The sequence below is a fragment of the Podarcis tiliguerta genome (genome assembly GCF_965153285.1).
Source record: "Podarcis tiliguerta genome assembly, chromosome: 4".
Lineage (NCBI taxonomy): Eukaryota > Metazoa > Chordata > Lepidosauria > Squamata > Lacertidae > Podarcis > Podarcis tiliguerta.
The window spans coordinates 3606094-3624389 of record NC_139537.1 but is presented as its reverse complement, the minus strand read 5'-3'; the positions used below and the strand labels follow the sequence as shown (position 1 = coordinate 3624389).

At 44.8% G+C, this 18296-nt stretch overlaps 1 protein-coding gene across 7 annotated transcripts in view; it reads left to right on the top strand.

Moving 5' to 3' along the window:
* SLCO2B1 (solute carrier organic anion transporter family member 2B1) overlaps positions 1 to 17665 on the top strand; it is a 67147-nt gene extending 49482 nt beyond the window's left edge. For all 7 annotated transcript variants that reach the window (XM_083436485.1, XM_083436484.1, XM_083436483.1 and 4 more), the window contains 7 exons: positions 6594 to 6758; positions 7754 to 7946; positions 10882 to 11041; positions 11858 to 12027; positions 13404 to 13468; positions 16078 to 16198; positions 16795 to 17665. In XM_083436485.1, the coding sequence (XP_083292611.1) occupies positions 6594 to 6758; positions 7754 to 7946; positions 10882 to 11041; positions 11858 to 12027; positions 13404 to 13468; positions 16078 to 16198; positions 16795 to 16939 (1019 nt within the window). In that variant the 3' untranslated portion in view covers positions 16940 to 17665. The remainder of the gene's footprint in view (positions 1 to 6593; positions 6759 to 7753; positions 7947 to 10881; positions 11042 to 11857; positions 12028 to 13403; positions 13469 to 16077; positions 16199 to 16794) is intronic.
* Positions 17666 to 18296: the final 631 nt, after the last annotated feature.

Below are 18296 nucleotides of genomic sequence, written 5' to 3'. Positions count from 1 at the left end.
AGATAGTGAGATCTAGGAAATGAAGATGACGGAGAGAATAAAGAAATGGCAGGAATTAACTGTTCCAGAGAATGGAGAGAAAAGGGGTAGGTTTCCTACAGTCCCAAGTAAGCAGCCTTAGAACCCTTCCAAGTTGAATCAAAAATCAAAAACTTCATGCTCAATTACCTGGTTTCTGTTTGTTTAATTTGTTTTGTGACAGCAGGGAGCAGTGCTCCCCACAGATCTTCATTGCCCATTATGGACTGGTATAATACCCAAACACTTTCAGCCTTCAGCTTAAAAATGAATAAATTTCTTCCTTTGGCCTTCCAGGTTGCTGTTTCTATACCTTACCTGTTATTGTGTCTTCTGGTTGCTTCATTTATTTGTCTGTTTGTTTGTTCTTGCACATCAACAATCAGTACTGAGACTAAGTTCACTGTTGTTTTGTTATGTATGTTGTGTTTGTTATTATGTATTTCGTATTTGTCCAAGAACATTTCTTTTTTAAAATATATATATATATAATTTTTATTAACAGGCCAATCAAATCACATTATTTCCAAATCACATTAGTTCCAAATTATACAGCCAGATTTTTAAATTTTTGTTGGGGGTACCCATACTTCAAGCTCCGAAAAGGGGTCCAAACATCACTTATATTGCTGCTTTAATTAGACAGTTCTATCCAGTTCTGTCCAGATAGTCTCTTTGTTACTTTCCTCATCTTCTTGTTGTTATCATATATTCCTTTCTTTGGGATCTCTGATAATCTTCACAAGCGGGTTGAAAACAAACATCCTGTGTGGGTTTTACACTCTCCAAAAATCATATCACATAAGAACAGACGCCATTTCCACACCTCCGTAAAGAACTTTGCCTCAGTCTGTCCGTTGATTTCTCCAGGCTTGCCAAACATATCTCAGAGGGCTCTGCCAGGTCTAGGTCACATTCCGATAATCATTCGCATTCCGATGCAGTGGCGTAGCGTGGGTTGTCAGCACCCGGGGCAAGGCAAGTAATTTGCACCCCCTAACCCGGGGCAAGGCAAGTAATTTGCGCCCTCCCCCGCTGCACTGTCCCTCCCACAGATAGTCCCTCGCTCTCTCTCCGCACCGCACGCCTGGCACCCTCCCCTCCACAGTGGGCGGCGACCCGGCGGCTCGGATCGGATTCGCACAGCCAGCACTGCAGTGAGAGAGAGTGAGTGAGCCAGGTAGGGGCAGAGAGCTGCGAGTGCGAGCGCCCCCCCCCCAGATGTTGCGCCCGGTGCGGCCAGCCGCCCCTGCACCCCCCACGCTACGCCACTGTTCCGATGACCCTGGTGCTCCTCCCCCCGTCCTTCTTAGGAAAGCCTGTCTTGGCGAGACGCCATTTGAAACTGCGTCATAAAACTTTCCTCCGTTCTCCGATGTTTACCAATCCTCTCTTTGATCAATAATTCATTCCACACAGTTCTTGAATTCCTGCTTGTCATTAATAAATTGCAACGATTCTTCTCTCTGGGGTGGAGGGTTATTAATACTCACATAAGGCAAAAAGGAAGAAAAGTTTTTTCCTCCACCCCCTTTCCGTTTCACTCCAAACGTACCAGTCTTTTAATGGTGATTCATCACATGATTTATTTGTCCCACCCATCGCTCCGCTCACAGAGATCCATTAATCAGCAGTCTTTACTCCCGATCTTCCCTTGATGTATGTGCTTTAGCTTCTTTCCAATTATGTATTTCCAATTATATATTTCAAGCCAAAGCGAACCAGTGCGCTGATTGGAGACAGTGCCAGGAAGAGCCGACTTCACACGAGGGCTTGTGCCAAGTGTCCGCACCCCCTTCTTTCGAATCTGGGGGTGAATTATGGACACCGCTGGCAAGGCAGTCCCCCCCATCCCCTTGGGGGGCCCGGGAAGGCTGCATACTTCCCATAGCAGCCTCTTAATTACCTTGTGTGGGTCGGAGAGATTTTATTGTCGGCCATCTTCCAATGCGCCCCCTGGTGGCCCCCCTTGTCCAAGAAAATGTCAATGGAAATCCATTTCTATTTGTATAAAAGATAGGTTTTCCAGAGAGCACACTAATGTTCCTTTAAGTTTCATGATTAAACTGCTATAACATAGAGAAGAGGCAGAGAGATGGGGAGAGGCAGTAAGGTGAGAGCTGAGGAGGTCTGCTCACATGGCATCCAAGCAGACCTTGTTGTTGTTGTTAAACCCTGCCCGTCTGGCTGGGTTTCCCCAGCATATCTAAAAACATAATAAAATCATCAAACATTAAAAACCTTCCGATACAGGGCTGCCTTCAGATGTCTTCTAAAAGTTGTGCACTTCTTTATCTCCTTGACATCTGAAGGGAGGGCACCACTACTGAGAATCCCTGCTTCTCTCTTCTCTGAAAGAAGAAAAGCAGAGGGCAGACTTTTGCAGGGCGTCTTGAGCAGGAATGGATGAATGGCAATTTCAGTTCTCAGTTTCTCATTTTTCCAGTCTGAAGTTCAGTTCTAATTTCTTCAGCAACCTGCAGATTTGTGGTGGTTTTTTTAATCTCTTTGAAAACATTTTAGTGTAGAAGACATTTAGGGCAGATTTCTCCTAATAAACACATTTTTGTCTAGTTACAGGTAGGTAGCCGTGTTGGTCTGCCGTAGTCAAAACAAAATTTTAAAAAGTCTACCTACCTACCTGTAACTAGAACTATGGAAGGCACCACATTGAGCCGCATGAAATGGACCAATAACAAACTTAGTTTGTCTCTAAGGTGCTACTGGAAGGATTTTTTTTACATTTTTGTCTGTGCTTTTGGCTAATATGCACTTTTCTGCAAGCATTTCCCCTTGCTATAATAATGCATCTCCATGTTATTTTTACTAATCTATGCATTTTATGCACATTTCACTCAAAATATGCATTATTGTACATATTATTTGGTTGGGTAATTGAATCACAATTTTTTTAAAGAAATGCAAATTTCTAAGGATGGCTGTGGTTTGGTTCACATATTGATCTGAGAACTGGGAATTACATAGTTTCTCATTGAAATCATAGTATCATAGACTTGGAAGGGACCCCAAGGGTCATCTAGTCCAACCCCCTGCAGTGCAGGAATCTCAGCTACAGCATCCATGACAGCTGGCCATCCAACCTCTACTTAAAAACCTCCAAGGAAGGAGAGTCCACAACCTCCCGAGGGAGACGATTCCACTCTCACTGTCAGAAGGTTCTTTCTGATGCAAATAGAATTAAATTTCTCCTCCATTCTTGAGGGGGGGGGCAGGTCTCCAAAACAAATGTTGGCTACATTCTGGTTTTTTTATATAATATTTTTTATTAAGGTTTTTACGTAAAAAGAAAAAATAACAGAAAAATACAAAAGTACAAAAATACAAAACAACAGAAAAAAACAACACAACAAGAAAAAGGAACAGAAAAACAGTTAAAAACAATTCCATTTCGTAATATTCATTGCATTTACTTATTTCCCAGACTTCCCCACACCTCCCTTCACTGTATTCCAATTCATATATTTGATCAGCAAATCCCTTCCCTCTGTCTTACCTAATTTTTAACTTAATCTTAGTATCTTAATGTATCTTAATCTCTTTAATATCTTAACAAATTAAAGCCTTTTAATTTTACACCTTTTAACCTTTAAATTTTCTGTACTCCTTCACCACTTTATTGCTAATAACCTTTTACGCTCAATCCTATGTCATTCTAACATTCATTTATCTTATAATATTTCTGTAGATAGTCTTTAAATTTCTTCCAATCTTCTTCCACCGTCTCTTCTCCCTGGTCTCTGATTCTGCCGGTCATTTCTGCCCGAAATGTTGGCTACATTCTGGAACTAGTTACATAAGAATCAGAAAACCTATACAGGTTACCAAGATCCCATATGGGAGAAGGTAGAGACATTTCCCGGGAAATGTATATTTAGGCTTGATCCCATCACTAGTGAAGTTGCTTTTTTCAGAATTAATAACTGGATCTGCAAACAATAGCTAGAGTAAATTTTCTAATTAGGCCGGCATGTAGTAGACACTGTGAACATTCAGACTTACACTGCTGCTGTGGAAGGAGGTTTGGCTGAAACCACCATGGCTTCCTCCAGTTCCTTCGTAATGGCCCTGAGTCCATTTGCTCAGGGGAAAATAGGTTTGTGGAGAATTCCAACTGAATGGCTCTTCTTGGTAACACCGGGCAGATTTTAACCAGCCACCAGACTACTAATCTGCATCATGATAAAGCGATAAAGGGCCAAAGACGAGCCTATAACTTTCTCCACGATTGCAGGGGAAATTCCAGACGCGCTGTAAAACTGCAGCTTTAAAGCTCTGTCGGGATGCAGCGTACTTAAGATTGATTTAGAGATCTGTTATCAGGCAGAGTAATGGGGAACATTCGCTGTCCGGTCCAATAAAGCACTCTCTTTCTCCTCCGGATTAAGCTAAATGCCCTGTTCCTACTTTTAGCCTAGCAAGTTTTATTTCCATCAGATAACAATATGCTTCCAATCTGCCACTGTGCTTCTGGACGGCCAAGAAAATGTTAATCAGCCAGGGAGACAAATTCCAGAGAGAGAGAGAGAGATCACCATGCAAAGCATTCTACTGCAATAGAGGAATCCAGCAGCTCCTGAGCTTACCACCCAGAGGGAAGGGGGGGCTTTATCAGCTGAACTGCAAAAGACTCTTGGGCTGAGGAGTTGTTGTAGGTTTTTTGTACAGTGGTACCTTGGTTTACGAACTTAATCCGTTCCAGAAGTCCGTTCTTAAACCAAAGTGTTCTTAAACCAAGGTGTACTTTCCCATAGCAGCGGGGGACTCAATTTACAATGGAACACACTCAACAGGAAGCGGAACATGTTCTGCTTCCAAGGCACAGTTCACAAACTAAAACACCTACTTCTGGGTTTGCAGCATTCTTAATCCAAGTTGTTCATAAACTAAGCTGTTCTCAAGCCAAGGTACCACTGTATCTTCGTTTTAGATCCTGTTATGATTTACGTGGAAATTGTTCAGTTAGGTTATATGTTTTTTAATGCTTTGCTTCCTGTTTATGACTACTTTTGTTGAAGTTATGTGTGTGTGTATTTCATGTTGTAGGTCGCCTTGAGCATTTGTTTGAGTTGTGGAAAGGCGGCATACAAATAAAATGATATCTGATGAACTGCCAAGGAACAACACCTTGTACATGGCAGAAGTCTTTGGGGGGATGATGTTGACTGCAAAGTCTGCTCATGTGAGGGGTGGCCTGACTCGTTGGGCCGTGCCATCATCCTCTGTGGATCAAGAGTCTCAAGCAGAAATGAGCTGCACAGAACCACTGGCACTACTATTCTGCCATTTGGAATTTTTCCATATAAAGGAAAAAGGAGTAGGGAAAGGGGGTCTCTCTATGTGACCTGGGCTTCCACCAGCTAGGTTTCAGAGCCTTCCTGGCCCAACCACCAGGGAACTGTTTCCTCTGCAAGCCTTGCAGATCTCTCCCCCCCCCCCCATTTCTTAGTCATCTGACAGCATAACTTATCACATGTCCTCTGAAATGCAGGTTCCTCAAGGGCACAGTGTCAACTGCCATAAACACCTCACTTAGCACTCAGTCAGCTGACCATACTGGCTCCACTGGTCATGGAATCATAGAATTGTAGAGGTGGAAGGGATCCCCAGGGGTCATCTAGCCCAGCCCCTTACAATGCAGGAATCTCAGCTAAAGCATCCATGACAGATGCCCATCCACCTTCTGCTTCAAAACGTCCGAGGAAGGAGAGTCTGTCACCTCCCGAGGGAGACCGTTCCACTGCCAAACAGCTCTTGCTGTCAGAAATTTCTTCCTAACATTTAGTCAGAAACTCCTTGTTAGTTAAATCCATTGGTTTTGGCCCTCCCTTCTAGAGCAGCAGAAAACAAGCTTGCTCCATCCTCCATGTGACAGCCCTTAAGATATTTGAAGGTGGCTCTCATATCTCAAGTCTCCTCTTTTCTATGCTAAACAGACCCTTTTAAGTCCTTTTAAGCCCCAGCTAGTTCTTTAGTCTGAGCAACAGATTTTGTTGGACACGCTAAACTGCCATTCCTTCCTACATATACATTACATTGCCACCCTGTGTTGGCTGCCCTAAACTACCATACTTGCTGTTGCTGCCGCTACAAGACAAAAAACAGCCGAGTGGCTCTCAAATTTTTTCACACCACCGCCCACTTGGTTCCATAAACCTATACCCAGTTCCCTCTACCCTACCCGATAAAAACCATTATTCAGAAAAATGGTGTGCACAACCCACAAAGAAGATAATAACACAACAAAATTCAGAATTCCAAACAGTAGTTGCAAATTTATTTAAAACCCAATTAAAACTATTTAGTTTAACGAATTCAACAAAAATTGATGAACTTGATCCAGTGGCACCAGCTTTTCAAAGTCTGGCACTCATTTATACTTCTGGTGTCCCCTTGCCACTTAGCACCCCTTAGGTATTCCCACTGCCCCCCCGGAGCAGGAGCACCCACGTTGAGAACTACCTGCTTAGTCTGTGGCAGCAAGAAACAGCAACAGAATAATGCCTATTATTATTATTATTATTAATTATAATTTGCTACTCTTTCTTCTGTTGCAGTGTTTCCTGTGGTTTTCATGAGGCTGATGAAGAACCCCATCTTGGTTGTGGTCATCTTGGCTATGGTCAATCTCTCTGGCATGATTGCTGGCATAGCAACCTTCATGGCCAAACTGTTGGAGAGGCAGTTCTCCCTGTCAGCATCTGTTGCCAACATGATCCTAGGTGTGTGCTACTTCCTTGTTTCCAGATCACAAGACCTCAAGGTCATTTAGATCCCATTCCTCTCGCGTTTAGCAAGGAGCAGTGTTGTGCCAAATTTTGGCAGCGTTCAATTTTTTCAGGGCAAAAATTGGTATCCGGCTAAGTTTTACTAAGGTTAAACCCATTGAAATCAATGGAGAAAACAATGGACCATGTTATCCCTACATCTCTTTGCCAAGAGATGGGAAGGGATTGCGTTCTGCATCAGGTGGTGAGCAGTCTGTAGGCTTTTGTTGTAGGATGTACTTTGGGAATCTACTGGATTCCCAAGAGCCCAGAGGAAAGTAGGGGTGGGCATCTGAGTCTGAGTGTATACTCAGCCCAGGAATTTGCTTTTCAGTACCAGGCTTGAGCTTTTGACACAAAAAGAACTCCTGGTTTCCTCCCACCCAGATTTCTTTCAGTGGTTCAATGTGGGCGCAAGAGCCTTTTCACGGTCACTGTTCTTAAACAACTGGGAATCAGAAACCCTTGTCAATCTGTTGTTGGTTATACGTGGAGTGCCTGCTCTAAAATGGCAAATACATGCCATGAGAAGTGCAGGAATGTGGGGGCCACTGTGCAGGTCAAACCCCCCCCCCCATTTACAAGGGGGTTACGTCCCGAGGCACCATGCACATTGGTGAAATCACGTATATTTGAAGCACCGTTAGGAAAAACTGCAAACACCCACCCCCACCCAGTTCCACCCCTTTTTAAAGAAGCTACTTTAAAATAAGCAGGCTGTGGGCAGGGAAAGGTTGTTCTGCTGGTGGATCTCTGCATTGTTTATATATCTAACAAAATCCACATACCACTTGATTGTAACAAAACCCCTGCGGTTTAAAGAAGGAACAGGCAGGGCTATCGTTGCTTTTTAGAAATGTATTTTGTGTTCTGATTTTGTAGTTTTATGTTGCGATCTTCGTGTGAAGGTTGGTACACAAATTTAACAAATCATCCCCACCACCCCACAGGAGCTGTCAACATCCCGAGTGGCATGTTCGGAATCGCCCTTGGAGGTGCCATCATAAGGAACTGCCGCCTCTCCCTCACCCAGATCGCCCTGATGAGCGTCATCAGCATGGGTCTCTGTACCATCTGTGACGTGCCGCTCTTCTTCTTGGGCTGCCAGACGCAGACGGTGGCAGGACTTGACCTTTCTGGAAGGTATACAAGCATGCCTGTTTAAAGGAAGATGTGGGAAGTTATCCAGTTTAAGGCCATAGAAGTGTAGGTTTGAAGAAAAATGAAAGTCTTTAACTGTAGGGATTTTCAGTTGACGCCTCGATTCCTGGCTCCTTCCTTAAGTCTTCCTTTTTTCTTTGGCACTCCCTCCTCTTTGCTCTGCAGGAAACCCATTTTCTGTCTACACCTTGTTATAGGAAAATCCTTGGGCTCACTTGCATTGCCAAACAAAGACACCAGCTAGGAATATAGGAGCAAAACAGCAGCCTGTAGGACTGATCTTTATTTAGAAGACTGTTGCAGGACTTTCAGCCACCACATGGAAAAAGCAGAAAGAAGCCCCGAACAAAGGATGGCTCCCTTTTTTATAAGTTTCCCTTTTTACCCACAACATCATACATACATCATATATACACCACAGCTATTTCATAACCTGGGAGGGGTCTTCTGGCAGAAACCTGAGCATCAGGTTTGCCCCTATCCGTACCTTGACCTCCACTTCACACCGATTAAGTACAGTGGTACCTAGGTTCTCAAGCTTAATCCATTCCGGAAGTCCGTTCCAAAACCAAAGCTTTCCAAAACCAAGGCAGCTTTCCCATAGAAAGTAATGCAAAATGGATTAATCTGTTCCAGACTTATAATAACAACCCCTAAAACAGCAATTTAACATGAATTTTACTATCTTACGAGACCATTGATCCATAAAATGAAAGCAATAATCAATGTACTGCAGTCACACAATCAATCAGTGAACCAATCAATAGTTGAACTGGGTTCCACACAATCACAAAAACAAAACAAAAATGAAACTGCAAAATAAATAGCAGAAACAGACAGACTTCAGCATAACTCTCAAAATGGAAGTGTGGCACTCAAATCGGAGCACATTCGGCTTCCCAAAGAAGTTCGCAAACTGGAACACTTACTTCCGGGTTTGCAGTGTTTGGGTTCCCAGTTGTTTTGAGTACCAAGGCGTTTGAGAACCAAGGTACCACCGTAAAACAAAGGTGAGTATGTACATGGCCAAGTTAACCACACCTCTTTTGTCTTGACCAAGATCCTAACCAACTGAGGTTAGGATGGCTACTGTCTGGCACTCAGAGCCAGGATGCCAGCAATTATCTCCCATGCAAGAGGTTGCTGGGTTCGTGATCTTGGGCTTCAGGGATTATGGCTGCCCACTTCCCAGACTCCCCCCTTGGTAGTCATTCATTTCCTGAACAGAACAAAGTTGGAACGGCACAAATCCGATATTGGAGTGATTTTACAGTGGTGCCTTGCAAGACGAAAATAATCCGTTCCGTGAGTCTCTTCGTCTAGCGGTTTTTTCGCCTTGCGAAGCATGCCTATTAGCGGATTAGCGGATTAGCGCTATTAGCGGTTTAGCAGCTATTAGCGGCTATTAAAGGCTTAAGGGATTAGCGGATTAGCTGCTAAAAGGCTATTAACAGCTTAGTGCCTTAGAAAAAGGGGGTGGGGAGCGGAAAAAAACCCCCAGGAATCGCAAGACATTTTCGTCTTGCAAAGCAAGCCCATAGCAAATTCGTCCTGCGAAACACCTCCAAAACGGAAAACCCTTTCGTCTAGCGGGTTTTCCGTCTTGCGAGGCATTCGTCTTGCAGGGCACCACTGTATATGACTTTCTAAAGTTTTCCCATTCAGCCAATACATAGATCCATTTATCAGTGAACTGTTACATTTGGTATTGTGCAGCGGAGACCCCTTTGAATAGACATGGGGGCGGGGACTGTGTGATGAAGTGTTTTGTGGGAACATTTGCGGGCGTGATTGTGTTGATTTTGGTAGTGGGGGTATGTATGATGTCTGCTGGAGGGGCAACCCCCCCAACCTTTCTCCAAATTCTGGTAACAGCCTTGCGTAGCTTCTTCCATCTTGCATTCCCATTTGCTCCTCTCATGCTTCTCCATACTACCTCTGATTTCTGCCATTTCTCATCGACCCCTCTTTCTTTTCTCAACACTGACCCATTCCTAAGTTTGCGTGGGTTTGGGAGTTGTTGGTATATGGGATCTAGTCCCAAGATGCTCTATAACAGGCATGGGGCCTGTGGGTGAATGTGCAGGCTTTTCTTGGCCTTTTGTCACACCCCTCTTTTGCACACCACTCTTCTGCGTCTAGCCACTCCCACCACGGATCGGAAGCCCCCAGAAGGGGTTGCCTCTGAGGGGATGTGGCATGTGGACTGAAGAAGGTTCCCCAACATTGCTTTATAGATACTATGATTAATTAGATTTATCAATTGTTGTCACAGAGGTAGTGAAGGGGAGGAGGGTGGGGGAAGAGAGAGAACCAGGAACTAAGCTTAGCAAAAATGCAAGGCCACCAGAGCAGCAAATTTAGGAGAAAGTCAGGGCTGAAGAAGAAGACTGGAAATGAAAAGGTCCTCTAGAGCCACAGCTCAAGCAACAAGGTTGGCTCATAAAGGAAGCTAGGAATATGGAGCCAGGCCAGATCGAGAAGGTTCTAGCCTGAGGGGCTGCAATTACGCCTCTCAGCACATGTTGCAGTGCCCAGCAGTTCCTGGCACTGGGATGCCGCCCGCTGTGACACGTGTAAACATCACATACAAAGACTCTGTCATGGATGCTTTAATTGAGATTCCAGCATTGCAGGGGGTTGGGCTAGATGACCCAACTCTCTGATTCTGGAAGGAAGGAAGGAAGGAAGGAAGGAAGGAAGGAAGGAAGGAAAGCTTTTTGTATTCAGATGTAATTTATGTGCAAAGGCAAGCCGATTTAATCAAGTAAAACTCATACGATCAGTTGACTGTGGTGTCTTGTACTGAATGACAGCCCCAATAAGTATTTGCATAAGCCTTTGTGCAAGCGCATACAAAAATGTCCCAGGGCCATGATGCTCTTGCTGACCTAATTCTGTGCTCTTCCTTCTGCAGTTCTGGAATTGAGGAACACGTTTTCGATTGTAACCAAATGTGCAAATGCTCCCCGTCAGCCTATAACCCTGTGTGCGGTGCGAATGGTATTGAATACATCTCCCCTTGCTACGCTGGCTGCACGGGGCTAAATATCGACTCCGAAACACATAAAGTTCTGGTGAGTATCGATTCTTCTAGATCTTCATAAAGAAGCCTGCAAGAGGAAAGTGGTCGGGAAAGTGGTGGGCTTGGAGTGGAGAAGCATCAGGTGGGAGGTGTCCCTACCTCTTCCGTGCCTCTGCTGCAAATTGCCCTCTTTTGTTTTGTCATCCAGAGTCCGCTACATGCTCTTGCCTGCCATGCATAGTTAGGCCTTAAGTAACCACACTCAGTCCCCTCCACATACAGGATACTGGGTCAGTATCCCTCAGGCAGGCTTGAAAATGGGCACTGCTAATGTGAAATACACATGAGCCCCATGCTGGGCAAAAGATTCCTGCATTGCAGAGGGTTGAGCTGGATGACTCTTGGGGTCCCTTCCAACTCTACACCAGTGTGGTGTAGTGGTTAAGAGTGGTAGACTCGTAATCTGGTAAACCGGGTTCGATTCCCTGCTTCTCCACATGCAGCTGCTGGGTGACCTTGGTCTAGTCATACTTCTGTGAAGTCTCTCAGCCCCACTCACCTCACAGAGTGTTTGTTGTGGGGGAGGAAGGGAAAGGAGATTGTGAGCCGCTTTGAGACTCCTGAAGGGGAGTGAAAGGCGGGATATCAAATCCAAACTCCTCCTCCTCTTCCTCCTCTGCTTCTTCTTCTTCTTCTCCTTCTTCTTCGTTTGTGATTCACGCTTTTAGATTAATGGATGCTCCTTATTCAAGATGGGGGAATGGCGATGGGGAGAAGGGAAGGAGGAGATCAGTCTTAACCTTTCCTCCCACCTGCCCCTGGTACTGTTGCCGTTGCTCCTTCTCTGACTTCCTGCCCCTTCCCTCAGAACTACACCAGTTGCAACTGCATTGTTGTCGACGGCGGCTATGGATATGCTACGCCTGGCAGCTGCAGCTTCCACTGTTCCAAATTCCTGATGCCTTTTGTGACCATCGCTTCCTTGTCCACGTTCCTGGGGAGCCTCGCGCACACGCCGGGCTTCGTGCTTGTTCTGAGGTACTTCGTGACATTTTAAAAGTACTTCCTAGGAACATTTGAGCAGCGGCCTTTCTCTGTCAAGGAATCTAGATCAGATGCGTTTGTGGCCTCTGCTGTCTTTGAATGCCTGTCCTTCGCAAAGGGGAGGGAAGAGATGGTTAATTGAAGAAAAAACCAACAGTTTATGCCCAGTTGCTTATTGATTAGTGTTCACCAGGAATTATATGGCACTTCACCGACAGACTCTGAGTCCCCAAAGAGCCTATAGTCTAAACCAGGGGTCTGCAACCCGCAGCTCCAGAGCCGCATGTGGCTCTTTTACACCTTTGCTGTGGCTCCGGGGCGGATACTAGTGAGGGGAGGAGGCGCATTGTGCGCCCCGACACTCCCCACTGTGGCGGGCGCTGTACTGGCTGTGACGTCGCCTGGGGGTGGTGCGTGCGTTAGTCACGCACCGTCCCGACGTCACCTTCCCGCCCGCCCGCTACATTGTAAGGGGCATGTACGCTGGTCACTGCATTGAAAGGGGGCATGTACGCTGGTCACTGTTTTGAAGGGGAGTGAAGAACACACACACACAAAAGGTAACTTGTTAATTTAACATTTATTTCTATGAGGAGGAGTAATTCTGAGGGGTCAAACAAAGAAATAATAAAATGTGACAAAAAGTTATTTTTATAATGGCGAGTTTTGTGGCTCCCAGTTTTTTCTTCTTCAGAAATGGGTCTAAGTGGCTCTTTTTGTCTTAAAGGTTGCAGACCCCTGGTCTAAACTTTGACAATGGAAGAAATGGCAGCTATGGGGCAGGAATGGGAAAGGCAAAGGAAGCAAAAATATGAATATGAACAAATGCAGCTAAATGCTCTCTCTTGAGCTCAGTTCAGTGGAAGTAAGGAATAAGGGCATAAGCCTCCTGTGAAAAGTGAGTTTCAGGGGGGATTTTAAGGGAGAGACTGAGAAGGAAGTGCCACCACAAAGTGTTTCAAAAAGAAGTTCCAGGCATTAGGAGCAGCAAGGGAAAGAGAACAGCATCTCTTCTGAAAAATACACCTCATGTGCAGAAAGCTGGAACTAGGGCTGGAAGGATCTGTCCATTTCAATTCTCTTAGTTGATCCCCCCAACTTCCAATCTTAAATTCAGTTTTCCAGATTTCTGCAGCAATTTGCATATATATGGTTATTAACCCTCATGAAAATTTACCCACGTTCTGTTGTGGATTTCTTCCAATAAGCACATTTTTGCATGCAGTTTCAACTGATGTGCACATTTTTGCAAGCAGTTGTTTTCTAGCGTAGCAGCAGATTACCTAGCCTGAAGAGTCCCCAAGGGCTCACAGCCTTCTGCAGACATGCCCCTGGGGCTCCCACCAATCCCTTTTGGCTTTCTCTTTCAGAAACGTTGACCCTGAAGATAAGTCTTTTGCCATAGGGATACAGTTCCTCATGCAGAGAGTTCTAGGTAAGTCAGAGTCAAGTGGTCCGTGTGTGTTTGGGGCACAGTCAGTTTGCTGTTTGGTGGTGAATTTCGCATCCTGAAAAGGAAATTTCCAGCCTTGGTGGTTGTACAGAAAACTTGAACACTTGTTGAGTGTGCAGGGTGAAATCTCAGAAGCCAGAGCAATCTTTGCTTTCTGTGCATTTTAACTTGTGGACACATTCAAGAAGCATTTACAAATTTGACTGGGGTCCAATAGGCCCCAATAAATTCATAGTCAAAGCACACACACACTATACTGAATAATTATTCCAAATTTAAGATACAACGTAAGTTTTTTATAGTACAGGTGTGCAATTATGCAGGGGTGATAATGTAATGATCCCCCCAAACAATATTACCGTATTTTTCCATCTATAAGACGCCCCCATGTATAAGACGACCCCTATTTTGGGGGACTCCAATTTAAGAAAATGGGGGAGATGGCCCCTGTGTATAAGATGCCCCCACATTTTGGACATTATTTTTTAGGGGGAAAACCTAGTCTTATACACAGAAAAATACAGTAATTCCCATTGTGCTTGGCAGACCCCTGCTTACTAATGCAATGTTTTTCTTCAACTCAAACCCTTCTTGAGAAAAAGAACCAAAATACAGTGGTACCTCTGGATGCGAACGGGATCCGTTCCAGAGCCCCGTTCACATCATGAAGTGAACGCAGGCGACGCATGCGCGGTTCACTGTTTCTGTGCATGCGCGTGACATCATTTTGAGTGTCTGCGCATGTGTGAGCGGCGAAACCCGGAAGTAACATGCTCCGTTACTTCCAGGTCGCCGCAGAGCGCAACCCGAAAATCCTTAACCTGAAGCTACTTCATATGAAATAGCTAACACTGCCTTATTTTATCTGCCACATCAACATAAAGTAGGTGTTGTTGTTTTGTTTTAAAATCAAACATATGCTATCATCAGTTTTCTTAATGACAAATAAATCATAGTAAATAGTGATATACTCACACACAATTCGTGAGATTATATGTAATCAATAATAATATAGAAATGTCCATCTAGTTCTTAATTATAAAAAAGATAAAAAGAGGGGGAAAATAGGTGGTAAAATTAAAAAAATGAGTAGAAAGAGAAAACGTAAGCCTTAAAAGCAATCATAATCACATTTCATAAAATTGAGAATTATAATAACCTCCACCTGCTTACTACCCCAAAGTTATATAAGTTGTGTCCAGTCCTGTTCAGATCTGTTTACCCTCTTTTTCTGCTTGTGGAACTGAAACAAACACAAGTAATTTTACTCAAAAGAGCCATTTCCCACAATTTGATGTGACATTCCGTCAAATGGGGGCATTTCCTTTCTCCACCAATATTTTGCATATGGAATTGGGGCTACCACTATCATCTGAAATAACAAATTTCCCTCTTCACTGGGTGTTGCACTTTTCAACTACATAAACAGAAAAATTCAGAAATCTTTCTGAACCTGGAGTTTCAAAACAGATCTTGTATTGGTTGTTGTTTCTTGCCAATTTCTTTAAGCTTCAGGCAGTTCCACCAACTGTGTCTAAAATCACTTCTGGTTGCACCTCATCCCCAAATGTGGAGATATAGCTATTGCACTGTGCTTTAAAGCAAAGTGTTAAGCATGTTGGGATCATTTGGCTCCCACCAGTACCTTGGATAGGTGGTTGTCCCCCACCACACGTACATTTCCATTGCAATTTAACTTACCTCAGTACCTTTTACAGTGGTGCCTCGCAAGATGAAAAGAATTCGTTCCGCGAGTCTCTTCGTCTTGCGGTTTTTTTTCCGTCTTGCGAAGCAAGTCCATTAGCGGCTTAGCGCTATTAGCGGCTTAGCGGGCTTAGCGGATCAGCTGATAAGCGGCTTAGCGGCTTGGGGAAAAGGGGGGGGGGGGAGTGGGAAAACCCCGCAGGAACTCGCAAGACATTTTTGTCTTGCGAAGCAAGCCCATAGCAAATTTGTTTTGCAAAGCACCTCCAAAACGGAAAACCCTTTCGTCTAGCGGGTTTTCCGTCTTGCGAGGCATTCGTCTTGCGGGGCACCACTGTACTGAACCCCTCAAATTAAAGACACACACATACCAAATAATTTTATTTTATTTTATTTTTATAAAACGACACACATGAAGGGACAGGGGACCTGAAATACAACCATTGCTCTTACTACAATGGAATACAGTAAGCATGCAGTGGCATAGATATGGGGTGGAGGCATCTGTCTCGCTTATCTAGATCAGCCAGTAACAAACTGAGCTGAAGCTGCTCTTTCCATTAGTTGCAGGCATACGTAATAATGAAATGCCTTCCTTATTTAGGCTGCTCCAAAATAGGATGCCACTGATCGGGGCCCCATGCAATCGTGTGACTCTCTTCTGCCCTGCAATGAAACTGCCTGTTTCTTACTGCGAGGCCAGCAAGCAGTTTCCAAGCTGCTTGGGTGACTTCAACGCAGTGCATCTCTAACCCCTTTCAGTTCTCCAAAACCTGCAAAATGGCCAAGTGGTCCAGGCTGAAATCTGGCAATATCAGGGCTGCTCTTGGAAAGGTCTGGGGGAGGCCAACTCTTACGTGGCATGAACCTCTTGCTTGCTTTTCTAGCCTGGTTGCCTGCCCCAGTGGTGTACGGTAGCCTCATTGACACAGCCTGCGTCCTGTGGCAATACAAGTGCAAAAAGAGAACAGCCTGCAGATACTATAACAATGTATTATTCCGGCACAGGTAAGCCTCCTACTGAGCCCCTCTCTTTGTCCCCATAACAGGTCACTAATTTGGGGGGGGGGGTGTTTGTGGCATCAATACTATCTACAGACAAGGGTCAGGTTGAAAGGCAACAGCAAAAGATGGAGTTTGTTTATTTTAAAGAATGCATACCCCGCCCCTCATTGCAACTGATCTCATGGCGCAGCAATTTTAAAATACAGCAAAGTGAAAACAAGACAAAGCAAAAGAGATGTAAAGTCCCACAAGACTGGCCATCGGTTCAGGTGGCCAGGTGCATAACACCTGCCCTTCAACTGCTTTTGGCTTTACTGAGTTTCCTCCTCATGTGCAGGCCATGTCTTCAGATAACGAGGACTTTCAGAAGTTTCCTCTAGGTCAGAAGATAGGGTTAGTTGTATGAATCTTAATTTTAGCCACAGTAGTCCTTTCAAGCCCAAGGCAGGGCATGTGGCAGAATTTGGATTCCTGGGGAGTGGATAAGAAGGCCTGGCATCCATTTTAAAATGGAAGGATGGCTAGGCAGGCAGGTAGATGCTGCACTGTGGCCCCTTTGACCTCACTGATTTCTTCCTTTTAATTTTTTGGGCCCTCAGGTTTGTTGGCCTTCAGATTTTTTTGGAAGCAAGCTGCTTTGCGTTGCTTTGCATTCTATACTTCATGTTAAAAAACAAGGAGAGTGGAGCCCACAGAGAATCCGGCACCAGCTCTCCGCCAGTGGTCCAGGAGACAGCTGCTTGACCAATGCATCAGAACCAATTTCTATTCCACCAAAAGAAGAGGCCGAGCTGCAGAGGTTAAGCATGAGTCCCAGCTGCTATGCGAACAGAACGAGACTGAAGGCAGAGGAGACTTCCTCGTGCTGTGTTTTGGCACTTTTATCCGTTCCTTCTTTTGTACATACGACTTGGTTTTAGCTGCCCAAGAGCCATTTGGCAAAGGGCAAGATATAAATATTATACAGAAACATATAACCCACCTGTCAGTAGTAATAGGATCCCCAAGCTGATCATCAGACACTGCATACCACCTTGGGTGCAACGTCTTCCTGGAGAGAGGCCTGTGGTTCTGGTTTGCTGGTTCAAGATGAAGAGCAGTGGGAAATTGGGCAACGGCACCAGCAAGAGGAGGCTGCCTTTGTCTGCTACAGTGAGAAGGAGAATCCTTCTGGTTGAACCCTTCTTATCCTCATGGAGGAAGCAGCGGCGCCCTACAATTTCATCACGATATCCCCTTTACGTATAGTAACAGCACAGGGAAGTGGCACCTTAACGTGCCCATTTTACGGACAGAGAACTGAGATAACGACCTCGTCCAAGAGAGTCGGGTGGACTGGCTGTTCTAAAGCCCGACGCTGTCACTTCTGGATTACATGGACTCTCAAAGAAGAGAACCAGTAAGGGCTGGAATAATTCCTTCCAGGAGTAATCGCTTTTGTATAAAAGAAAGCTTCCATTGACAATAATATATCCTGTGGCATTGTGCGTTTATTAAAAGTTTGTGTCAGTTGCACTGGGGCAAGTTAGTCTGACTCCAGGGGAAGTGTTGTTTGGAACATGTCATGTTATGGGGAGTCTACAGAAGTCATCAGACTTGGTCCACGATTGGGTCAGGAAAGTGCAGGAACGGGTGTGGGGTGCTTCGTTCAACTTCTGGAGAATCATCTGTCCTTTCAAAAAATAAAAGCGAGCCTTGGAAGTGTGTGGGTCGAGGGATGGTCAGAAGCTGGGGTTTGGGGCTAGGCATATGAAGCTGCCTTCTCCTGAGTCAGCCCAGTGAGGTCTCCCCTGGCTCTTAGCCGCTGATCAGGGTATCTCAATCCTGCAATCCTTTTGAGTCAAAATCCTGGGGAGTGAGCTGGGGAATTCTGAGTGCAAAACCGATGCTCTGTCAGTGAGCCATCACCTCTCCAGATGTGGAAGGAGAAAGAACTTGCCCATGTGAAGACCACCTGGTGGAAACCCTTACACATATGGTTCTTAATTTTAAACTATATGCTGATCTCCGCCAGCAATTTCTAGATGAACTCTGTATCCCCAAATGGAAACCAGAGTTGGAGGTCATACATTTTCTATTACTGGGGAATGATCAGGAGCTC